The sequence below is a fragment of the Moschus berezovskii genome, chromosome 25 (genome assembly GCF_049115385.1).
Source record: "Moschus berezovskii isolate FMDL1 chromosome 25, NW_MosBer_1.0, whole genome shotgun sequence".
NCBI lineage: Eukaryota > Metazoa > Chordata > Mammalia > Artiodactyla > Moschidae > Moschus > Moschus berezovskii.
In genome coordinates, this window is record NC_142484.1 from 6818860 (window position 1) to 6840491 (window position 21632).

The following is a 21632-nucleotide window of genomic DNA, read 5'->3' on the forward strand; positions in this document are numbered from 1 at the left end:
GCAGTGCAATACACCCCGCTTCAATTCCTGCATTGGGAAGATCCCCTGGAGAAGGAAATGGCAATGCACTCCAGTATTCTTGCCTGGAGAACTCCATGGACAGAGGAGCCTGGTGGGCTATAGTTCATGGGGTTGCAAGTGTTAGTGACTAAAATCACTATGCACCGAGATGAACAGGGAGTTTCAATGTAAGCGACACACAGAAATCACAAGGAGTAATTCAAATGTTTCAAGTGATTTTTAATGTTTTTAATTCACGCAGCCGCACCAGGTCTTAGTTGCTGCACTGGGGCTCCTCAGTTGGGGCATGTGAGCTTTAGTTGTGGCAGGTGGGATCCAGCCCCCTGACCTGGGGCTCCTGCACTGGCAGTGCAGTCTTTGAGCTACAATGGACCACCAGGGAAGTCCCAAAATGTTTCAGGTTTCGAGGACTAAATTAATATAATGTATTTATCTCAGAAAGAGAATTGAGGATTTCAGTGTATGGTTCATGTACTATGAAAATGCTACAGACGTGGGTTTTAATAAAGCCAACACACTGCTGCATAACAGGTGAGTAACCAAACATCCTGGTTAGTAGGGAGTGGCCATGGAGCTACTTCTCCAAGAAACAGAACTCCCTGAATCACAAACACACTCTTCTTAAGCTGGAGAATTCCATCATTTCATGGATCCAGAGGCTCTTCAGACTCTCAGTAAGGTAGAGGGACCCGTCATTAAAAAGGCATCGGTTAAGAAAGGCCCTGTGTTGCAGTTTAATGACCACACATGCGATGGCTCTCTGCTTTCTACTTCTGCCACTTGGAAATCACCTGGGAACAAACAGACCCCTTGACCTTTCTGGAGGTTTCTCCTGAAACTGAAATTCCAGAATGCTTAGAATATGAATCTCGGTGAAATATTTTGGGTCCCTTGGAGATACTGAGTGAGTTCAAGGAATTAAATATGGGGATTACTCAGAAGATGAAATATCCCAGTAAATTTTAAACTGTCAAGCCTGAAATAATAACCTATAAATTTCTTTCACCCTGTGGAAAACTGCCAAAGCTGTCTCCCCAACCCATATATCTGCTTATACCCAGAAATCCCAGGAATAAGACCGAAACCTACACTTGCCATCCTAGTAATTTCTGAATTTCTTGATCTTCATGCTAATCCTGTTAATAGGCAGGGCAGGGAGAGCCACTTTTATCCTTCAGACAAAGAAACTGAGACCTAAAGAGACTGAGTGCTTTAACTAAGGAGCAGAACTGGGATTCAGCATTATGTGAGCTGGACCGCCTTCCCACAGTTGCATCTTCTTTGCTGAGTGAAGGACTCAGCAAAGGATGCTGGTCTCCTACCAGCATCTCTGAAGCCCTGATATGGGCACAAGGTTATCCAGCTTCTGTGGGCCCTGAGCAAACAATCCTGCTCAACTCACCTGCAGCTTCACAGCGATGACCACCGAGTTAAGATCTTTGTCCATTTCTTTTAGCATGACGAGTTTCTTCAGGGTCAAGCTGAACAGCCTAGAAAAATTTAGAGAAAGAAGATCCAGTCAAAGGTAAAGAACTTATGAGAAAAGAGATACACCATCTGTTGCGGAAATGCTGCTTTACCTAGAGGAAGAAAGTTAGAACGCTGTTTACTGTGTCCATCGTCAGTAAAAAAGCACTCTTCTTATTTAACTTTTGTACTTGATAAGTGTCAAGTACTTGATAAAGGTACATTATTCTATGAACTTTTGTGGATGTTCCTTTATCTCCGGCCAATACCAATATACCTTTTCACTCCTAATATGTATGAGGCGGGAGTAGACCGGGGTGGGGGCATCAATGTTTACTTTGCTTGCCCAGCTCCTCCCGCACCTTTCTGTCTAATCACCCAAGACATTTACAAATCTGTATCAACAAGGAGATGATCCACACAAACAGAAAAGAAGCCTTTTGGCAGGAAAGGCTTTCAAAGACCACAGGTTCAATTTCAGTCAAACTTCCATCAAACATGCAGAAACTCTTCAGGGCCATGATGAGGACACACCCCTTAATTAAAAGCGACAGGACTGTCCCCTCACTCTGGAGTCTCAGCATCTCTAGTCTGACTCGACCTTGGCTTCCAAGGCAGGACGACTCTGGACTTCTAGGGGGAGCCGGGAGGGAAACCTCAGATGCTGCCTCTCGGCTCCTGGGCTGAGTGGTTCATGTCCTTTTCCTCTCGTCTCTACAGGACTGAGAGGCACACGGGGGATGCTGCTCACCTGAGTCAGGTCCTCAGGCCCCCGACTCGGTTCTGTGCTCATTTTCCCCCTGCTTCCCAGTCCATCTCATCTCTATGCTCCCTCCTCACGCTCTAAGCTGAAATCACCTCTGCTCCTCTGATGCCCACACTCGCTTACCTCTGGGCCTTCTACCAAAGGGCAGGGCACAGGACGGCCACTCGGCAAATATTTGTTAATAAAGTTTAAAAACTTCCTAACAGGGCCCTTAGGGAAAACCAGGTAAACAAGAATATGTGTTGAAGAGATTCATGGGAAAAAAAGGGGAACAAATTCAGATCAACGGAACTCAACTCACCCTTGCCCCAAACACTTGGCTAAGATCTGACAACTTCGGAAGGGAGCAAATGAATCTCTTTCTTTCCTTTTGCTTTGAGTCACAATCAAAACAAACTAAAAGAAAGTCTATCAGGTCTTTTCATATATATTATTTCATCCAGACTTCAAAAACATGACTCTGTGTGTGAGTGTGTGTGTGTGTGAAGGGGGTGGGGTGGGTGTGTGAGGAAGGTTCACTGCTGTACCCATAGAAGAGGAAACAGATTCTAAACAGTCATGACTCAGCTAAATGCCCACAGCCAGTAAGTGACAGAGCTGTATTCTAAACTCCAGTCTCCTTGTGGTAAGCAAATAATATCCCCTAATCCTCAGAGCCTGGAAACCTTTTTCATGGTAAAAGGGACTCTGAAGATGGTGTTAAGGATGCTGAGGTGGAGAGGCGATTCTCGATTGTCTGGATGGGTCACTAGTCTTATAAGTCTTTCTAAGGGGGAGGCAGGAAGGCCAAAGTCAAAGAACGAGATGTGACCACAGAAGCAGAAGTAAGAGTCATGTGTGTCTGGCTCTGAAGATGGAAGAGCACCCAGGGTTGGGGCCATGGAATGTAGGTGGCCTCTAGATGCTGGAAAAGCAAGAAAACCGATGCTCCCTGGAGCCTCCAGAGAAATTTAGCCATGTCACCACCTTGAATTTGGCCCAGTGAAACCCATTTTGGACTTTAGATCTCCAGAATCGTGAAAATAAATGCGGGTTTTGTTTGAAGCCACTATGTCCACGGTCATGTGTTACAGCAGCTGTAAGCGCTAATGCACTCGTCCCTGAGGCTTCCCTGACAGGGCTGCCTGTGCCCTCACTGACTGGAGCTCCTGCACTTGTGCTCCTGAAACACACTCAGGTTTGTTAAGTAGTAATCACTGCAGGTTCATGCTTGCCCCCGACCCATCAACGACTACCCATAGCGTCATTTGTTTCTCCTTCCGCTTCAGAGTAGAAATGTGCTGGCCCAAAGGAACTCTGGGTCTGCCAACACCCAAGGGTTAACTATACTTCACACAGTTGATGATTAAGAAATGTAACTAACTACACTGCTTAGCTGATTTCCAAGCCTTGCTGGAAAGGAAAGGGAACACGACAAGGAAATGAAAGGAAAAAGAAAGGATGAACAAAATGGAAGAGTCTGGATATTCCTGATTTTGTTCCTCATCTAAGGCTGCTAATTACGAATGCTTCTGATAAGTTATGTTTTTGTTTGTTTCAAAGCAGGGGCTTCCCTGGTGGCTCAGATGGTAAAGAATCCACCTGCCGATGCAGGAGACCCAGGTTCCATCCCTGGGTCAGGGAGATCCCCTGGAGAAGGGAATGGCAACCCACTCCAGTATTCTTGCCTGGAGAATTCCATGGACAGAGGAGCCTAGCAGGCTACAGTCCATGGGGTCTCAAAGAGTGAGACGCGACTGAGCGACTAACACTTTCACTTTCAAAGCACCTACAAATGGATGCGCTGGTGCTAGATAAACTCACTGTAAGAACAAGAGCCACAGGAGTAAACTGGGAACATGTGTGTTTCTGTCTCTGCTCATCGTCCTTCACTCTCTCGCACATTCCACACCTGAGTGAGCATCTCCTGAACACCAGGCACTGCGGTGGTGGGAGCTGGGAGGATGTGGTCCACAGCCTCGAGAAGACAGCCCGGTAGGGAAGACAAGCAATGACCGACACGACACTCCCTGTCCTCAGCAATTTAATGCCCCATAAGACTCCGGACCATCTCTCCTTTCACATAACGTATAAAATACTGAGGTAATATGGTGGAATCCTTTTCAGGAAGGAAAAACACACTATGGACCAATAAATATTTGGTGAATCAATAAACAAACCTGTATGCCACAGCACCTGATGTTAACAAGAAAGCCAAGAATGATTCAGTCCCTTAGGTAACACAACATTGATTAACAGCAAGACTGGATGTGTTTAGTGTTTGCTCAGAAACCAGACACACCACATACGATTTCCATACTACTGGCAGTGAGTTCAATAGGTCTTTTAGTTGTTTGCTTTTAACGGTATCACTCAAGGGGATGTGGGGACGTAAATTTATTCCGATTCTTCAAAGCTTAAGAAAAATGTCTGTAACTCATTAAGCATCTGCATGTGTGTGTACTCAGTCAGTCATGTCCGACTCTTTTGTGACCCCATGGATTGTAGCCTGCCAGGCTCCTCTGTCCACTGGATTTCCCCCGGCAAGAGTACTGGAGTGGGTTGCCATTTCCTCCTCCAGATCTTCCCCACTTAGGGAATTAAACCCATGTCTCCTCCATCTCCTGCATTGGCAGGCAGATTCTTTACCACTGAGCCACCTGGAAAACCCCCATTCTCATGTAAGTCTTACAATAATTCTAAGATGTGGGTACTATACCCATTGTACAGACAAGGATGTCAAGAAGGATTAAGAAACTTGCCCAAGGTCACACAAGAAAGTGGTTGAGCCAAGACGCAAACTTATCTTAGTCCAGAAGTCAATTAAAACCAGTACAAGGCACTTATCTGACAATCAGAAGAAATTATTTTAATTACAAGTAAATATTTTCAACATATACCTTAATAGAAAAACTCTGACTAAATAAGACACATTTCTCCTTAAATCCACACTCACAATACTGATTGAAACAGCCCCAGATAGAGTTCTGAGGATAACTGAGCCTGGCAAGACATTCTGACTGAAGGTGTCTCGACAAATATAAGACTGAGTTAGAGGCGGATCGTAGGGTTTTCTGTTATCCTGCGTTTTATTGGTTGGACACTTCTTATGCAGTAAGTCCTTCCCCGATCATACGTCTGCTTTCATCCATTTTTCTACAGCAGTAAAGCTTTGGCTCTTACTCTTTAAGAAATGGGGAGCCACTGGCTTTAGATGAGAGAGACATGTTTTATATTTTAATAGGCTTCTTCTAGCTGTTCTACTAGGGCAGAATGAAAGGAAGAAAAGGAAAAGGGGGAAAAGTTGAGAGTGTAGAAGCAACTACAGCAGTGCAAAACTACAGGTGACAGACGTTTGGAGCATGGGAGCAGAGCGGGTGGTGAAAAACGGTTTGAATCCTGGATACATCAATGAGCACACAGGGGTCTGGATGGGAACATCTGGAAACACGCACAGGAAGCTGAAGTCAGAGGGACACTGATGGCATGATCTCTGCCTCTGGGCAGTTCTGGAGAGGATAGGATCGAGCATATCCGACAGCTCGCCAACAAATGCGACAGTGCACACGTAACACAAGTGCTAACCACACAAGAGGAAAGCTGAGCAACTGAGAGACGGTGCTGGGAAGGTACATTATCTGAGCCCAAGTAAACTCTCTCCAGAAACTGCTTTCCTTTAGATCCTATTGGACTAAATCTGAAGGAGGAAAGAATAAAGCTTGACAACTAGGTAGCAAAGGGAACAAAAATATATTAAGAATCTTTAAAAACCTTCTGAATTATTCTAGCTTGTGCTCTGCTGTAAGATAAAACAGAAACAGCCTTAAGTGCTATCTACATATGATCCCCAGTCTGCATTTAACAGCTGTTTCAAACTTATTCCCAAGCAAACTAGAACTGGACGGGCTCAGGAGGAGAGAAACAGTCTCATACTCCATCTCAGCCCCCATCTCCTTCCTGATAGGCTATCAGTGAACAGTGCAGTGGCCATATTTTGGACAGAAAAAGGGAGAAGAAAGGAGAAACAAAGATCTGGATGAAACAAAACACTGAAAAGCCTGTCTCTGAATCAAACAGATGGTCCTTGTGGGACCAGAACAGATAAATGCTGGACCAGACGCCAAGTGACCTGGATTACTCTTTTGTCCCAAGAAATGGCTGTGTCACACAAGCAAACCTTGCTTCTCCCCCCTGCAGATTTTTAATCCTAAAATGAGAAGAGCAAAGCTCTGCCTTACCCCCTCCAACCTGCATTCATCAGGATAAAGAGCACACTGGTAGAAAAAAATTACATGAAAGCTTTTCCTCTGTGGGACTAACTCTCCATTTCTAAAACTGTCTCTATTTTAACACGGCACCTAAGGAAGTCTGCATAATCTTCAACAACCAGAATACAAAAGGCAAATTTCTGAGCAGTGTTTTTTTACAGCTTACGAAGTTACTTGACTATGTAGATACTGAACTCATTATTTTACATGAAATAGCATAATTTTGACGGCGAAACAATTAACCAAGGCACCACAACTAGAGAAAAGTCTGTGCACAGCAATGAAGGCGTTATTATTTTAAGATGAGCAACCTTGGGGCTGCCCAGGTGGTTGAGTGGTTAAGAATCTGCCAGCCAATGCAGGGACATGGGTTCGATCCCTGCTCCGGGAACTAAGACCTCACACGCCTTGGGGCAACTAAGCCTGTGCACCACAGCTACTAGAACCCGCAAGCCACAACTACTGAAGCCTGTGTGCCCTAGAGCCCGTGCTCTGCAACAAGAGAAGCCATGGCAGTGAGAAGCTCACACACCACAACCAGAGAGTAGCCCCCACTGACCGCGACTAAAGAAAAGCCTGGGCACAGCAATGAAGACCCAGCACAGCCAAAATACATACTTACATTAACAAATCTTTAAAAAATAATAAAAGATAAAATGAGCAACCCTAAAGCAGTTTTTTAAAGAGTAAAGCAACTAAATCATCATCCTGAAAGGCACAACCTGGAAGAGATGGGCTGAAGGAGATACAGAGGAGAGGAGATTTCACCGTGAACAGATGAGAGAAGACTTCCTGTCTCTGACTGTCTCACAAGAAATCAGATGGCACGAGACACTGTTCAAATGGAGAAACACCAGAGGACAAGAAAAACTTAGACCCAAACAAGGAAGAGAATCCAGGAAGATGCTCCAGGCTATCGGATGTGACTCTGGGGAGCAGAGGATTGTTGGGTCATGAGTAAACCCCTAATTTTCAGCTACTCAGCATATTGCTATCTTTAGGGTATAAATGCCAATCACTTGCACAAGCCAACAAGATTTACAATGTTTTCGTCTCTTTCTACAAAATCCTTGATGAGACTCTTCTGGATGGGAAAACAGGCTTCGGATGCAGGGTGAGGTGGGGAGGAAGGGCTTTTCTATGAAAGTCAGACTTGAGAATTCTCAGGTCTAGGACTTCCCCAGTGGTCCAGGGGCTAAGACTCCATGCTCCCAATACAGGGCGCCCAGGGTTCAATCCCTGGTCAGGGAACTAGATCATGTATGTCACAACTAAAAGACCCCACATGCCACGATTAAGATCCAATATTCTGTAACTAAAACTCAGCACAGCCAAATAAATTAAATAAATAAATAAATATTTTTTGAAAAGGATCAGATTCTCCCTCAAAAAAAGTTCTCAAGTCTGCAGCTCTTTAGTAATGTAGAAAAGACTTAAGTGTATACTTTCTCATCTATAAAACAGAATTTCTGTGTGGAATAACAAATGTGGAAAGCAACTAGCACAGAGCCTGGCACATCAGACGCGCTCGAAAAGGGTGTGGGCTGTCAGCACTGGACAAGCCCCAGTCACTTAAATTATAGCCCCTCACTGTGACAACCCCTTAATCCATGTTGCTTCAGTGACAGAGGCAGAGGGCACGTGTGGGAAGAACAAAAACAAACAAACAAAACCCTCCAGGGTGCAGCCAAAAATAACAGGGGCAAGAACCAATAAAATACACGAAAACAAAAATACACCTTCCACGGAAGACTCCCAAAGCAAGCATGGCTGAATATTAGGGACTTATTAATACACGTTATCACATTAGTAAGCTCAAAAGAAAAAATACAATTATTTTATTAAATGCTAAAAAGGGATTTGGCAAAATTCAACATGGATTCCTAATTGTTAAAAGACCCTTGGAAAAAGAACAATAGAAAAATACTTCCTAAAAAAAATACTTCCTTAATATAAACTTTAAGTATATATACTTTTCATATAGTTAGCATCAGGACTGAAGCTGAGAGACCAGAGCCAGGAACAATATATGGGCCTATCTCTGCTGTTTATATAAAGCTGGTCTGAAAAGTTGGGTGAAGTAATCAGAAAACAATGATATACAAAGCCGAAAGGAGGAGACAAAGCTATCCCATGTGCAGACGTGTGACTGTGTTCCAGAACTCGAGAAGGAACCAAAAAGCTAGTGGCTTCATTAAGAAAATATTAAAACAAATACACAAAAATCAAGTTTCCTTAATGCAAACGCTAACCAATAATTAAGTATAATTAGGGAAAGTAAGTAGAGATGCCTGCTGCATTCAAGTAGGAAATGACTTCCTAATTAACTTCAAAGTGCTTCAGAAAAAAAATGGGACCGAATTTTAATAATTGCTTAATGCAGGGAATTAATATACATGGAGCTGCACTAAACTCTTCTACTTTTCTATAGGTTTTAAGATTTTCTTCTAGGAAAAGAAGAATAAAGAAGAGGGCATCACCCAACAGGATATTAACATGTATTCTAAAGCTGAAGTAATGAAAATACCTTGTTGTTGGGAAAAGAATAAACAAAGAAATCAATGGAAGCAAACAGAGTCCAAAATTAGGCCAAGTATAGGCAACTTCCCCTTGTGGTCCAGTGGTTAGGAATCCACCTTACAATGCAGGCAACACAGGATTAACTTCTGGTTGGGGAACTTAATTCCATAGGCGGTGGAGCAACTAAGCCCGAGCACTGCACCTACTGAGCCTGCACACCCCAACTAAGGCGAAATAAATAAGTAAATAGACAAATAAACATTAAAAACAACTAGGCCAAGTATAAATAAGAATTCACTGTATGTAAAAAATAGATAAATTAATTAATAAATAGCATTAGAAAACTGGCTAGCTATTTGAACAAAAACAATGATGAATTTCCATCTCATTCCTTACTCAAAGTAAATTTCAGATGGATTAAAGATTTAAATAGAAAAAAGAAAGCCATAAAAGTATCAGAAGAAAATATGGACAATTTAAAAAATAATCTTCTGGTGGGGAAGGGCTTCCTAAGCATCACACCAAATCAGAACCCACAGAGGAACTGACTGAAACACATAAAAACCAAAAACTTCTATAAAGTAAATAATAAAACAGAAATTTAGACATATCCAAAGAGATTTAAAGATTTTAACAACTAAAATGAAAAGTATTTATGCTATGATAAGATGTGAAAACTTTAATATGCAAAGAGTTATTACAAATCAACAGAAAAAATTTCAAAATAAAAATTGGCAGAGGACATTAATAGGCAATTCACAGAAAAAGGAGTGGTGAAAAAACATAAAAAGGTATTTAATTTTACTACTAATCAGATAAATAAAAATACCAACCATACCGAAAGAATGAGAAAAAGTGACGAGACCCAGGGTTGGGAAATACAGGGAAAAGGCGCTCTAATGTACTGAATGAAAACTACTAGTGACTTTCATTTTTAGAGCGCAGTTTCATAGTCAGCATTACATTTTTAATATGTATACCTTTCAGAAGAACTATACAAAAAAGATCTTCATGACCCAGATAACCACAATGGTGTGGTCACTCACCTAGAGCCAGACATCCTGGAATGCGAAGTCAAGTGGGCCGTAGGAAGGATCACTACAAACAAAGCTAGTGGAGGTGATGGAATTCCAGTTGAGCTCTTTCAAATCCGAAAAGATGCTGCTGTCAAAGTGTTGCACTCAATATGCCAGCAAATTTGGAAAACTCAGCAGTGACCACAGGACTGGAAAAAGTCAGTTTTCATTCCAATCCCAAAGAAAGGCAATGCCAAAGAATGTTCAAACTACCACACAACTGCACTCATCTCACATGCTTGTAAAGTAATGCTCAAAATTCTCCAAGCCAGGCTTCAACAGTACGTGAACTGTGAATTTCCAGATATTCAAGTTGGATCTAGAAAAGGCAGAGGAACCAGAGATCAAACTGCAAACATCTGCTGGATCATGGAAAAAGCAAGAGAGTTCCAGAAAAACATCTATTTCTGCTTTATTGACTACGCCAAAGCCTTTCACTGTGTGGATCACAACAAACTGTGGAAAATTCTTCAAGAGATTGGAATACCAGACCACCTGACCTGCCTCTTGAGAAACCTATATGCAGGTCAGGAAGCAACAGTTAGAACCGGACATGGAACAACAGACTGGTTCCAAATCAGGAAAGGAGTACGTCAAGGCTGTATATTGTCACCCTGCTTATTTAACTTATATGCAGAGTACATCATGAGAAATGCTGGGCTGGATGAAGCACAAGCTGGAATCAAGATTGCTGGGAGAAATATTGATAACCTCAGATATGTAGATGACTCCACCCTTATGGCAGAAAGCAAAGAAGAACTAAAAAGCCTCTGATGAAGGTAAAAGAGGACAGTGAAAAAGCTGGCTTAAAACTCAACATTCAGAAAACTAAAATCATGGCACTGGGTCCCATCACTTCATGGCAAATAGATGGGGAAACAATGGAAACAGTGACACACTTTATTCTCTTGGGCTCCAAAATCACTGCAGATGGTAACTGCAGCCATGAAATTAAAAGAGGCTTGCTCCTTGGAAGAAAAGCTATAAGCAACCTAGACAGCATATTAAAAAGCAGAGACATTACTTTGCTAACAAAGGTCCATCTAGTCAAAGCTACGGTTTTTCCAGCAGTCATGTATGGATGTGAGGGTTGGACTATAAAGAAAGCTGAATGCTGAAGAATGGATGCTTTTGAACAATGGTGTTGGAGAAGACTCTTGAGAGTCCCTTGGACTGCAAGGAGATCAAACCAGTCCATTCTAAAGGAAATCGGTCCTGAACACTCATTGGAAGGACTGACATTGAAGCTGAAACTACAATACTTTGGTTACCTGATGCGAAGAACTGACTCATAGAAGACCCTGATATTGGGAAAGATTGAAGGCGGGAGAAGAAGGAGAAGGCAGAGAATGAGATGGTTGGATGGCATCACCGACTCAATGGACATGAGTTTTTGAATAAGCTCCAGGAGTTGGTGATGCACAGGGAAGCCCGGCATGCTGCAGTCCATGGCATCACAAGGAGGCAGACACATGAACTGATACCTTTTCAAAGTATAATCCCACTTTTAGAAATTTATGTAAGAAGAGAGAGCAGTACATATAGGGAACTGATTAATAAATATCTTATTTATATAAGAAGCAATGTATAGTTTCTAGAAGGAATGATGTATATCTATACATATTAAATTGAGAAAATATAATAATTATAGTATACTTCCATTTTTGTTAACATTCCTAACATTCAGTTTTCATACAAATGGAAAATCATTTCAACAAATTTTTACAGTGGTCATTGCTGGGAAGTGGAATTCGACCTTATTCTTATTGTTTTAAGTTTTTTGGTATTGTTTACATTAAAAACATTTATTTTTCTTACCAAAAAATATATTCCCATTTTCAGAGATTTTTTTAATAGTGATAATTATTAAAACTAGGTGACAGGTACCTATGTAGGAGATCACCATTTTATTTTTTCTAGTTTTGAAAATTCTTAAGTTAAAAAATAAACAATTTGTTGTAAAAGAAACAGGCTGAGCAGAAATCAAAAGGTTATACAATAGGTGCATGAAAAGACGCTCAACATCACTAACTGACAGAGAAACACAATATGGATGGACTTGGAGTGTGTTATGCTAAGTGAAATGAGCCAAAGACAAATACTATGTGATGTCATTTAGATGTGGAATTGAAAACATACAACAAACTAGTGAATATAACAAAAAAGAGGCAGTCTCATGGATAGAGAACAAATGAGAGGCTACAGTGGGGGGAGGCAATATAGGGGTAGGGATTAAGAGGCATAAGCAAATATAAAATAAGCTACAAGCATATATTGTGCAACAACCATAAATGAAGTATAACTTTAAAAACTGTGAATCACCATATTGTACGCTTATACATCAACTATACTTCAATAAAAAAAAATCAGAGGGCTAGAATCACTAAAGGGCACTTAGTTTAAAAGTATAGTTGAAATGAAGGAAAAAAAGGTCCATCAAACTATTAATAATTCTAAGCCCACTCATATAACTGAAACAAAGGGTAAAATTAGACAAAATAAGTTAGAATCCCAGAATATTGGAGCTGAATGCACTATGTCCATTTTATAAGCTCTAAGAGATGAGATATGAAAAACAGAAAGCTCTTTTAAGCCAAACACATTCCCTTCAATTAGAATGAGTACAGATGCTAAAAGCTGAATATTATACCAAACCAAACCAAACTCATGTTCTCTTCTGCAAAAGTGCTACTTAACAACTCCTTAAAGAAATCAAGGAGAAGCTTAGACAGTATTGAAATGTCAAATATCTCCCTTACATGTTAAAATCACTGTTCAACTTTAAAAAAATGTAATGAAAATGGTCAATTTGACTCCGTAATAAGTGTTTTAACAAAAAACATTTTATTCCACTTTACAAGGTAGAATGAAACATGACACACAGCTGAAAAATACTAGATAGGCACTCAACAGGATGACAACCCACTCCAATATTTTTGCCTGGAGAATTCCATGGACAGAGCACCCTGGTAGGCTATAGTCTGTGGCGTCGCAGAGAGTCGGACCTGACTGAGTGACTAACACTTTTCACTTAACAGGAAAGGAAAGCAGATCACTAATAAACATATCAAAAGAGGCCCAAACCAATCAGTAACAGGGAAAATGCAAATCAAACCACAGTTCAGTCGTTCAGTCGTTCAGACTCTCCGCGACCCCATGAACCACAGCACGCCAGGCCTCCCTGTCCATCACCAACTCCTGGAGTTCACTCAAACTCATGTCCATAGAGTCGGTGATGCCATCCAGCCACCTCATTCTCTGTCGTCCCCGTCTCCTCTTACCCCCAATCGCTCCCAGCATCAGAGTCTTTTCCAGTGAGTCAACTCGTCACATGAGGTGGCCAAAGTATTGGAGTTTCAGCTTTAGCATAAGTCCTTCCAATGAACACCCAGGATTGATCTCCTCCAGAATGGACTGGTTGGATCTCCTTGCAGTATAAGGGACTCTCAAGAGTCTTCTCCAGCACCACAGTTCAAAAGCATCAATTCTTCGGCGATCAGCTTTCTTCATAGTCCAACTCTCACATCCATACATGACCACGGGAAAAACCATAGCCTTGACTAGACGGACCTGGGTTGGCAAAGTAATGTCTCTGCTTTTTAATATGCTATCTAGGCTGGTCATAACTTTCCTTCCAAGGAGTAAGCGTCTTTTAATTTCATGGCTGCAATCAGCATCCGCAGTGATTTTGGAGCCCAAAAAAATAAAGTTTGACACTGTTTCCACTGTTTCCCCATCTATTTCCCATGAAGTGATGGGACCAGATGCCATGATCTTCGTTTTCTGAATGTTGAGCTTCAAGCCAACCTTTTCACTCTCCTCTTTCACTTTCATCAAGAGGCCTTTGAGTTCCTCTTCACTTTCTGCCATAAGGGTGGTGTCATCTGCATATCTGAGGTTATTGATATTTCTCCCAGCAATGTTGATTCCAGCTTGTGCTTCTTCCAGCCCAGCGTTCCTCATGATGTACTCTGCATATAAGGTAAATAAGCAGGGTGACAATATACAACCTTGACGTACTCCTTTTCCTATTTGGAACCAGTCTGTTGTTCCATGTCCAGTTCTAACTGTTGCTTCCTGACCTGCATACAGGTTTCTCAAGAGGCAGGTCAGGTGGTCTGGTATTCCCATCTCTTTCAGAATTTTCCACAGTTTATTGTGATCCACACAGTCAAAGGCCTTGGCATAGTCAATGAAGCAGAAATAGATGTTTTTCTGGAACTCTCTTGCTTTCTCCATAATCCAGCGGATGTTGGCAATTTGATCTCTGGTGCCTCTGCCTTTTTCTAAAACCTGCTTGAACATCTGGAAGTTCACGATTCACATATTGCTGAAGCCTGGCTTGGAGAATTTTGAGCATGACTTTACTAGCGTGTGAGATGAGTGCAATTGTGCGGTAGTTTGAGCATTCTTTGGCATTGCCTTTCTTTGGGATTGGAATGAAGACTGACCTTTTCCAGTCCTGTGGCCATTGCTGAGTTTTCCAAATTTGCTGGCATATTGAGTGCAGCACTTTCACAGCATCATCTTTCAGGATTTGAAATAGCTCAATTGGAATTCCATCACCTCCACTAGCTTTGTTCATCCTGATGCTCTCTAAGGCCCACTTGACTTCACATTCCAAGATGTCTGGTTCCAGGTGAGTAATCACACCATCGTGATTATCTTCGTCGTGAAGATCTTTTTTGTACAATTCTTCTGTGTATTCTAGCCACCTCTTCTTAATATCTTCTGCTTCTGTTAGGTCCATACCATTTCTGTCCTTTATCGAGCCCATCTTTGCATGAAATGTTCCCTTCATATCTCTAATTTTCTTGAAAAGATCTCTTGTTTTTCCTATTCTGTTGTTTTCCTCTATTTCTTTGCACTGATTGCTGAGGAAGGCTTTCTTATCTCTCCTTGCTATTCTTTGGAACTCTGCATTCAGATGCTTATATCTTTCCTTTCCTCCTTTACTTTTCGCTTCTCTTCTTTTCACAGCTATTTGTAAGGCCTCCTCAGACAGCCATTTTGCTTTTTTGCATTTCTTTTCTCTGGGGATGGTCTTGGTCCCTGTCTCCTGTACAATGTCACGAACCTCCGTCCAGAGTTCATCAGGCACTCTATCTATCAGATCTAGACCCTTAAATCTATTTCTTACTTCCACTGTGTAATCATAAGGGATTTGAGATACTATTTCATAGTCACCGGCGGAGCAAAAATTATAAATCTGACAATATCAAGTGCTGTGATCAGAGTGATCAGAACAATTAAGCATTGCTGGTGGGAGGGCAACTTGGTCCATCTACTTTGGCAGAGTTGGCTTTACAAAGCAAAGCTGGAGAATGCACATTCCCTGTGGTAGAGTCTACAAACAGACCCTAGATCAGTGGTTCTCTCAGTACGGTCTGGAACTCAGGGGATCCTTCCCGGAGGTATGTGAGGTCAAAACTATTTTCAAAACAGTTCTAAGAAGTTGTTTCCTATTTCACTCTCATTCCCACCTAACTATGAAAGTGTCTTCCATCCACTTTTTGTGACATTGTAACAAACCTGAATGCAGATGCAAGAAATCAGTTGTCATAAAGTCAGTAAAGAGTTGTGATAAAAATTATAATGATGCCATATTCTTTATTAATCTTTTTTGTTTCAGAAGCCGTATTTTTCCTTCAGAAAAATTTCAATTTTTACTTTACTAATTTACTTTAAAATTACTGTTATTTTCATAAATTAACAAACATTTCTATTTTAATTTGGAGTAAATATTAATAGCTATAATCCACCAGAAGACATACCTTTAGCATGAATATTTCTACCCTTGTAAAAAAATCCAAGCAAACAAAAAAAATCAAACAAAAAATTGGTTACCACCACAAATATCAACATACATGCACACACAGTAATACAATGGAATACTACATACACATCAAAGGAAATGAATTACTGATATACAGAACAGTAAGAAAAGAAAATACAGTTAATATGATTCCATGTACATAAAGCTCAGAACACACAACTCTAAACAATACACTGTTCAGGGAGACAAATACTCAAGTGAATGACAGAAAGAATTCTGTACTGAGGATAGCGGTTACCTATGACGGGGAGGGAAAAGGATGCAACAAAAGAGGGACACACAAGGAACTTCGAATGATTAAATTCTTTTTCTTGAGTTGGGTAGGAGGTTTTCGGGTGTTTGTTGTAAAATGATTTACATCGTATATCTTTTCTAAATATTCTTATATATCTATACTCAATACTCGGTAGAATACTCAATATTTAGTAAGAATAACTAGAGATCACTCTGGTTCAAGACCCGGGAGAAGATGAAGCAGATCTAAATGCTAAAAATGGGGCCAAGATGTCTGGGTGCACTCACTCACTAAACTTTTCTTAAGCATCCACCACGTACTACTATTCTTAAGGGATTTTTCAAGGGAAACAAAATACACAAAATTCCCTCCCTTAAGCAGCTCACAGGAAGAGAAGCTGGACTTCCACTTCACAGAACAATGGAGAAGCTGCAGCAGATCAGCACTCCTGCCAAGAACAATGGGAAAAGCTGGCTGGAACCCAGGAATGGTCTGTTTTAAAGTAGTAGACAGCATCCAGAGGGGCCATAAAAAGTGAATCTTGAGAAGGGAGTTGACTTTTGCAGTAAATTACAGATTCTGAATATGGGCAGGAGGCAGAGAATCTGGGCTTTGTGTCAGACACCAGCAAAATGGAGGCTTCAAATCTTCAGAACTGCCAGATTTTCTCTAAGGACATTTGCTGAACACTTGAGGGTGCACGAAGCAGTAAAGAGCTAAGCAGAAATCTCCTGAAAAGCAGTTTTGTTACATAAAGAATGTGAGCTCTACCAGGGAAAAGGGTCCAGAGAACACATAAGGGTTTCTGGAAAACCCTGGAAGGGCTGGGGAGAACCAGAAGTTAGTAAATCTGAGCCTCAGCAGAGTTGCAAATTCAACTTCCATCTAGTACAGTTGCTGATTGGATTAAGGTCATCAGCCCAGCAGAGGGAAAACAGATCCTGTCTGGAGAAGAATATCACCTGGAGTGCCTACAATTACTTTTGTATGCAAAGCCTGACATTACTAGACAGGGCGAAAGACAGGACCACACCATTGAAAACTAACAGGGGGGAGAAACAGACTGACAGAGACCCAAAGAAGATCCAGGTGTGAAGTGGCAGCTGAGAAACACCTAAAAACAACAATAATTAATCTGGTTTTAAAAAAGCAGACAGGAGAAAGGTAGGAAAAGGGAGATGAAAAGATGGAGAATTTTACCATAGGACTGCAGACCTATACAGAAGCACCTACACAGAGACAACTTGTAAGTTACATATCTCCTTCAATCATGAGACTTGTATATTCAACAGCCTGTGAAAGGCGCTTAGTCATGTCCAACTCTGTGACTCCATGGACTGTATATTCAACAGCTTACTGGCTGGCAGTTCTCCTTTGAAGTATCAATAGCATCTCAAACTCAACATGTTCAAAAACCAACCTCTCCTCAGTAAACTTCCTCCTTTCCACTGTTCACAGTCCCTTCGATAAAGCAAACAAAAAATCCAGGAGTGACCTACATTAGCTCTCCCTCCCCTGCTTTCACAACCCAACCGTTACCAAGTGCTGTCAACAATGCCTCCAAAGGGGTCTCAGATCCATTTCTCCCCACTGTCGCCAACACCAACCAAGTCTAAGACACCGTAACCTACTTCTGCAACAGCCTGTTAACCAACCTACCTACACTCTTGCTTCCCTTCAACGTCTTTACCTTGTGGTTACAGAGATCTTTTGATTATATCTGGTGTCCTTCAGATTCAATTACTACGTCTCCCAACCAGGCCAGTGGCACTAGTGGTTAAGAACCTGCCTGCCAGTGGAGGAGATGTTAGGAGACTTGGGTTTGATCCCTGGGTTGGAAAGATCCCCTGGAGAAGGGAATGCCTACCTACTCCAGTATTCTTGCCTAGAAAATCCCATGGATAAAGGAGCCTGGTGAAATACAGTCCTTGAGGGAGCACAGAGTCAGACATGACTAAGCAACTGAGCATAACCAGGTTCAACAAGGACACTGACAATGCTCTCTGAGCTCACCACAGCAATCCAGGCACCTAACAGAGTGTCCAGCACACAGCACTAGGCATACTGTCGAATGAGTGAACATCCTTTCTAGAGTTCTGCCCTTGAAAACTGAGTGGGAATTTCTATACAGACTACTTGATTATTTACCAAGCAGTGTCAATTCCAGGCAAGCAAAAAACAAAAAAGGATAAGTAAAGTCTCTTAGTGGCTGACTTTAGAATAAAGAATACAATAACTGGTTTTAGATTAAACCAGCTCTAGATGGCTGTGCTTAGTCGCTCCGTGTCCAACTCTGCGACCCCAAGGACTGTAGCCTGCCAGGTTCCTCTGTCCATGGGGATTCTCCAGACAAGAATACTGGAGTGGGTTGCCATGCCCTCCTCCAGGGGTTCTTCCCAACCCAGGGATCGAACCCTGGTCTACCACATTGCAGGTGTATTCTTTACCATCTGGGCCACCAGGGAAGCCCATGAATACTGGAGTGGATAGCCTATCCCTTCTCCAGGGGATCTTCCCGACCCAGGAATCAAACTGGGGTCTCCTGCATTGCAGGTAGATTCTTTACTAGATGAGCTATCAGGGAAGCCCAGTTCTAGAATAAAGCTGCCAAAATCAGACAGAGAAGTATCTTGGTATGGACCAAGTTTTCAATTCTCTTAGGTATATGTGACCAGTGGAACTGCTGGGTCATATGGTAAATTTATGTTCAGCTTCTTAAGAAACTGCCAAAGTATTTTCCAAAGTGGCTGTGCCATTATGCATTCCCAACAGCAATGTCTGAGGTTCCTGTTTTCTCAGCAACCTCACAAACATTCATTACTGTCTACCTTTTTGATTATGGCCATTTTAGAGAGTGTGAAGTGGTATCTCATTGTGGTTTTAATGTGCATTTCCTTAATGACTAATTTATGTTTCCCCAATGACTAATTTGCTTACAATGATGAGTATCTTTTCATGTACTTATTTACCATATCTTTAGTGAAACGTCTATTCAGATATTTTGCCCATTTAAAAACTGGGTTGTCTGCCTTATTATTAAGCTTGGCAGGAGAAACATCAACAACCTCAGACATGCAGATGATACCATTCTAATGTCAGAAAGTGAACAAGAAGTAAAGAACCTCTTGACGAAGGTGGAGAGTGAAAAAGCCGGCTTAAAACTAAATATTAAAAAACTAAGATCATGGCATCCGTCCCCATCATTTCAAGGCAAATAGAAGGAAAAAAGGTGGGAGCAGTGACAGATTTCCTCTTCGTGAGCTCTAAAATCACTGCAGGAAAGCCTGGCAACCCACTCCAGTATTCTTGCCTGGAGAATCCCATAGACAGAGGAGCCTAGGGGGCTACAGTCCATGGGGTCGCAAAGTGTCAAACATAACTGAGCAACTGAGCATAGACGGTGTGTTGAAAAGCAAAGACATTACTTTGCCAGCAAAGGTTTGTATAGTCAAGGCCATGATTTTCACAGTGGTCACACATGGTTGTGAGAGCGTGACTGTAAAGAAGGCAGAGCACCAAAGATTTGATGCTTTCAAACTGTGGAGCTGCAGAAGACTTCTAAGAGCCCTTTGGACTGCAAGGAGATCAAATCAGTCAATCCTAAAAGGAAATCAACCCTGAATACCCACTGGAAGGACTGATGCTGAAGCTCCAATACTTTGGTCATCTGACATGAACAGCTGACTCGCTGGAAAAGACCCTGATACTGGGAAAGATTGAGGGCTGAAGGAGAAGAAGGAGTCAGAGGATGAGATGGCTGGATGGCATCACCGATGCAATGGCCATAAACTTGGGCAAACTTCAGCAGATGGTGAGGGACAGGGAGGCCTGGCATGCTGCAGTTCATGGGGTTGCGAAAAGTCAGACACGACTGGGCAATGAACAAGTTTTTAATATATTCTGAATGTAAGTCTTTTCTCTGATAGTGGACTTTTAATCACAATAAAGGAATTCAGAAGAGACTTGAAAACATCTTCTATGTGCCGAAGAGAAAACAACTTTGAATTCAGAACTATATGCACATATAAAAATACATTTTAGAATGAGAATTAATTAAAACACTTTCGATAACAAAACCTGAGTTTACTACCAAAAGATCCTCCTATATGTATATTACTTTTATCTACCGCTATGTAACAATACAAATGGCTTTAAATGACACATGTTTATTATCTCACAGTTTCTATGCGTTAGAAACTCAGAAGCAGAAGAGCTGGGTGGTCCTAGCTCAAGGTCTCTCAGGAGGCTGCGGTTGGGATGTCAGCCAAGGTTGCATCTTCCTGACCAGGGTCGGCTTTCTTTCCAGGTGGCTCGTTCACAAGTACTGGCTGGAGGTGACAAGTGGCCTCGGTTCCTCTCCCAGGGCTGACTGATAACCTCAGCATATGGCAGCTGGCTTCCTCATAGAGTGAGCAGGTCCGAGAAAAAGCAAGGCAATGGTGCCATATATTTTATAACCTAGCCTCAGAAGTCACACTCCATCATTTCGGCGATGTCCTAATGGTTACACAGGTCAGCCCTGTTCAGTGTGGGAGGGATACTAAGAGTATGAATCCCTGAGAGGGTGAATCACTGGGCACCTTAGAGTCTGGCTTGAACCTCAGTATACCTTCTCAAGGACATACTATAAAAACAAGAAAATGGTACCAGAAGATCAACGACAAGGATAGGAAAAGAAATGATGAACAAAGAAACTAGTAAAAATGTGGATAATTTAAACAAACTACTAATATGAGACAAGAATGACTATGTTTAATTTACCCACGGTAAATACAACATGCATGGTAAGAGGGACTGCCTGAAGTCGGAGCATGTTTTTAAGGTCCCTGAATTGTTTCAGAGGAAAATGGAAACTAACTAACGTCACACTCTTAAGTATACACTTTCATAGTTTGAGAGTAATCACCAAGAAACTGAAAACTGAAAGTCTGAGAGTCCCTAGGACATTAAGATCAAACCAGTCAATCTTAAAGGAAATCAACCCTAAATATTCATTGGAAGGACTGATGCTGAAGCTGAAGCTCCAATACTCTGGCCACATGATGCTGACTCACTGGAAAAGACTGATGCTGGGAAAGACTGAGGGCAGGAGGAGAAGGCGGTGACAAAGGATGAGATGGTTGGATGGCATCACCTATTCAATGGATATGAGTCTGAGAAAACTCCAGGAGACAGTGAAGGACAGGGAAGCCTGGCGTGCTGTGGGGTTCATGGGGTCACAAAGAGTGACTGAACAACAATAACAAATCTTTCAAATTGGTAGTTTAAATGGATTGTGAGAAAAAAAGAATCAACTTAACCAGCTCAAAAGGCAACCGGAAATGGGTTTTACAAAGGAAATACAGGAAAAATGAGATCATAATAGAAATCAGAAATATTCAGAACCAAACATAAACTGAAACATTGTATATCAACTTTGTTATTGCTACTAAAGAGGTTCTTAGAGGAAACTTTATCATTGTTG

General features: G+C 41.6%; 1 protein-coding gene across 1 annotated transcript in view; it reads right to left on the minus strand.

The window, feature by feature from the left end:
- PACS1 (phosphofurin acidic cluster sorting protein 1) overlaps nt 1-21632 on the minus strand; it is a 149787-nt gene that overhangs the window by 37024 nt on the left and 91131 nt on the right. Inside the window, exon 2 of the mRNA XM_055415483.2 lies at nt 1424-1511. Coding sequence (XP_055271458.1) covers nt 1424-1511 — 88 coding nt within the window. The remainder of the gene's footprint in view (nt 1-1423; nt 1512-21632) is intronic.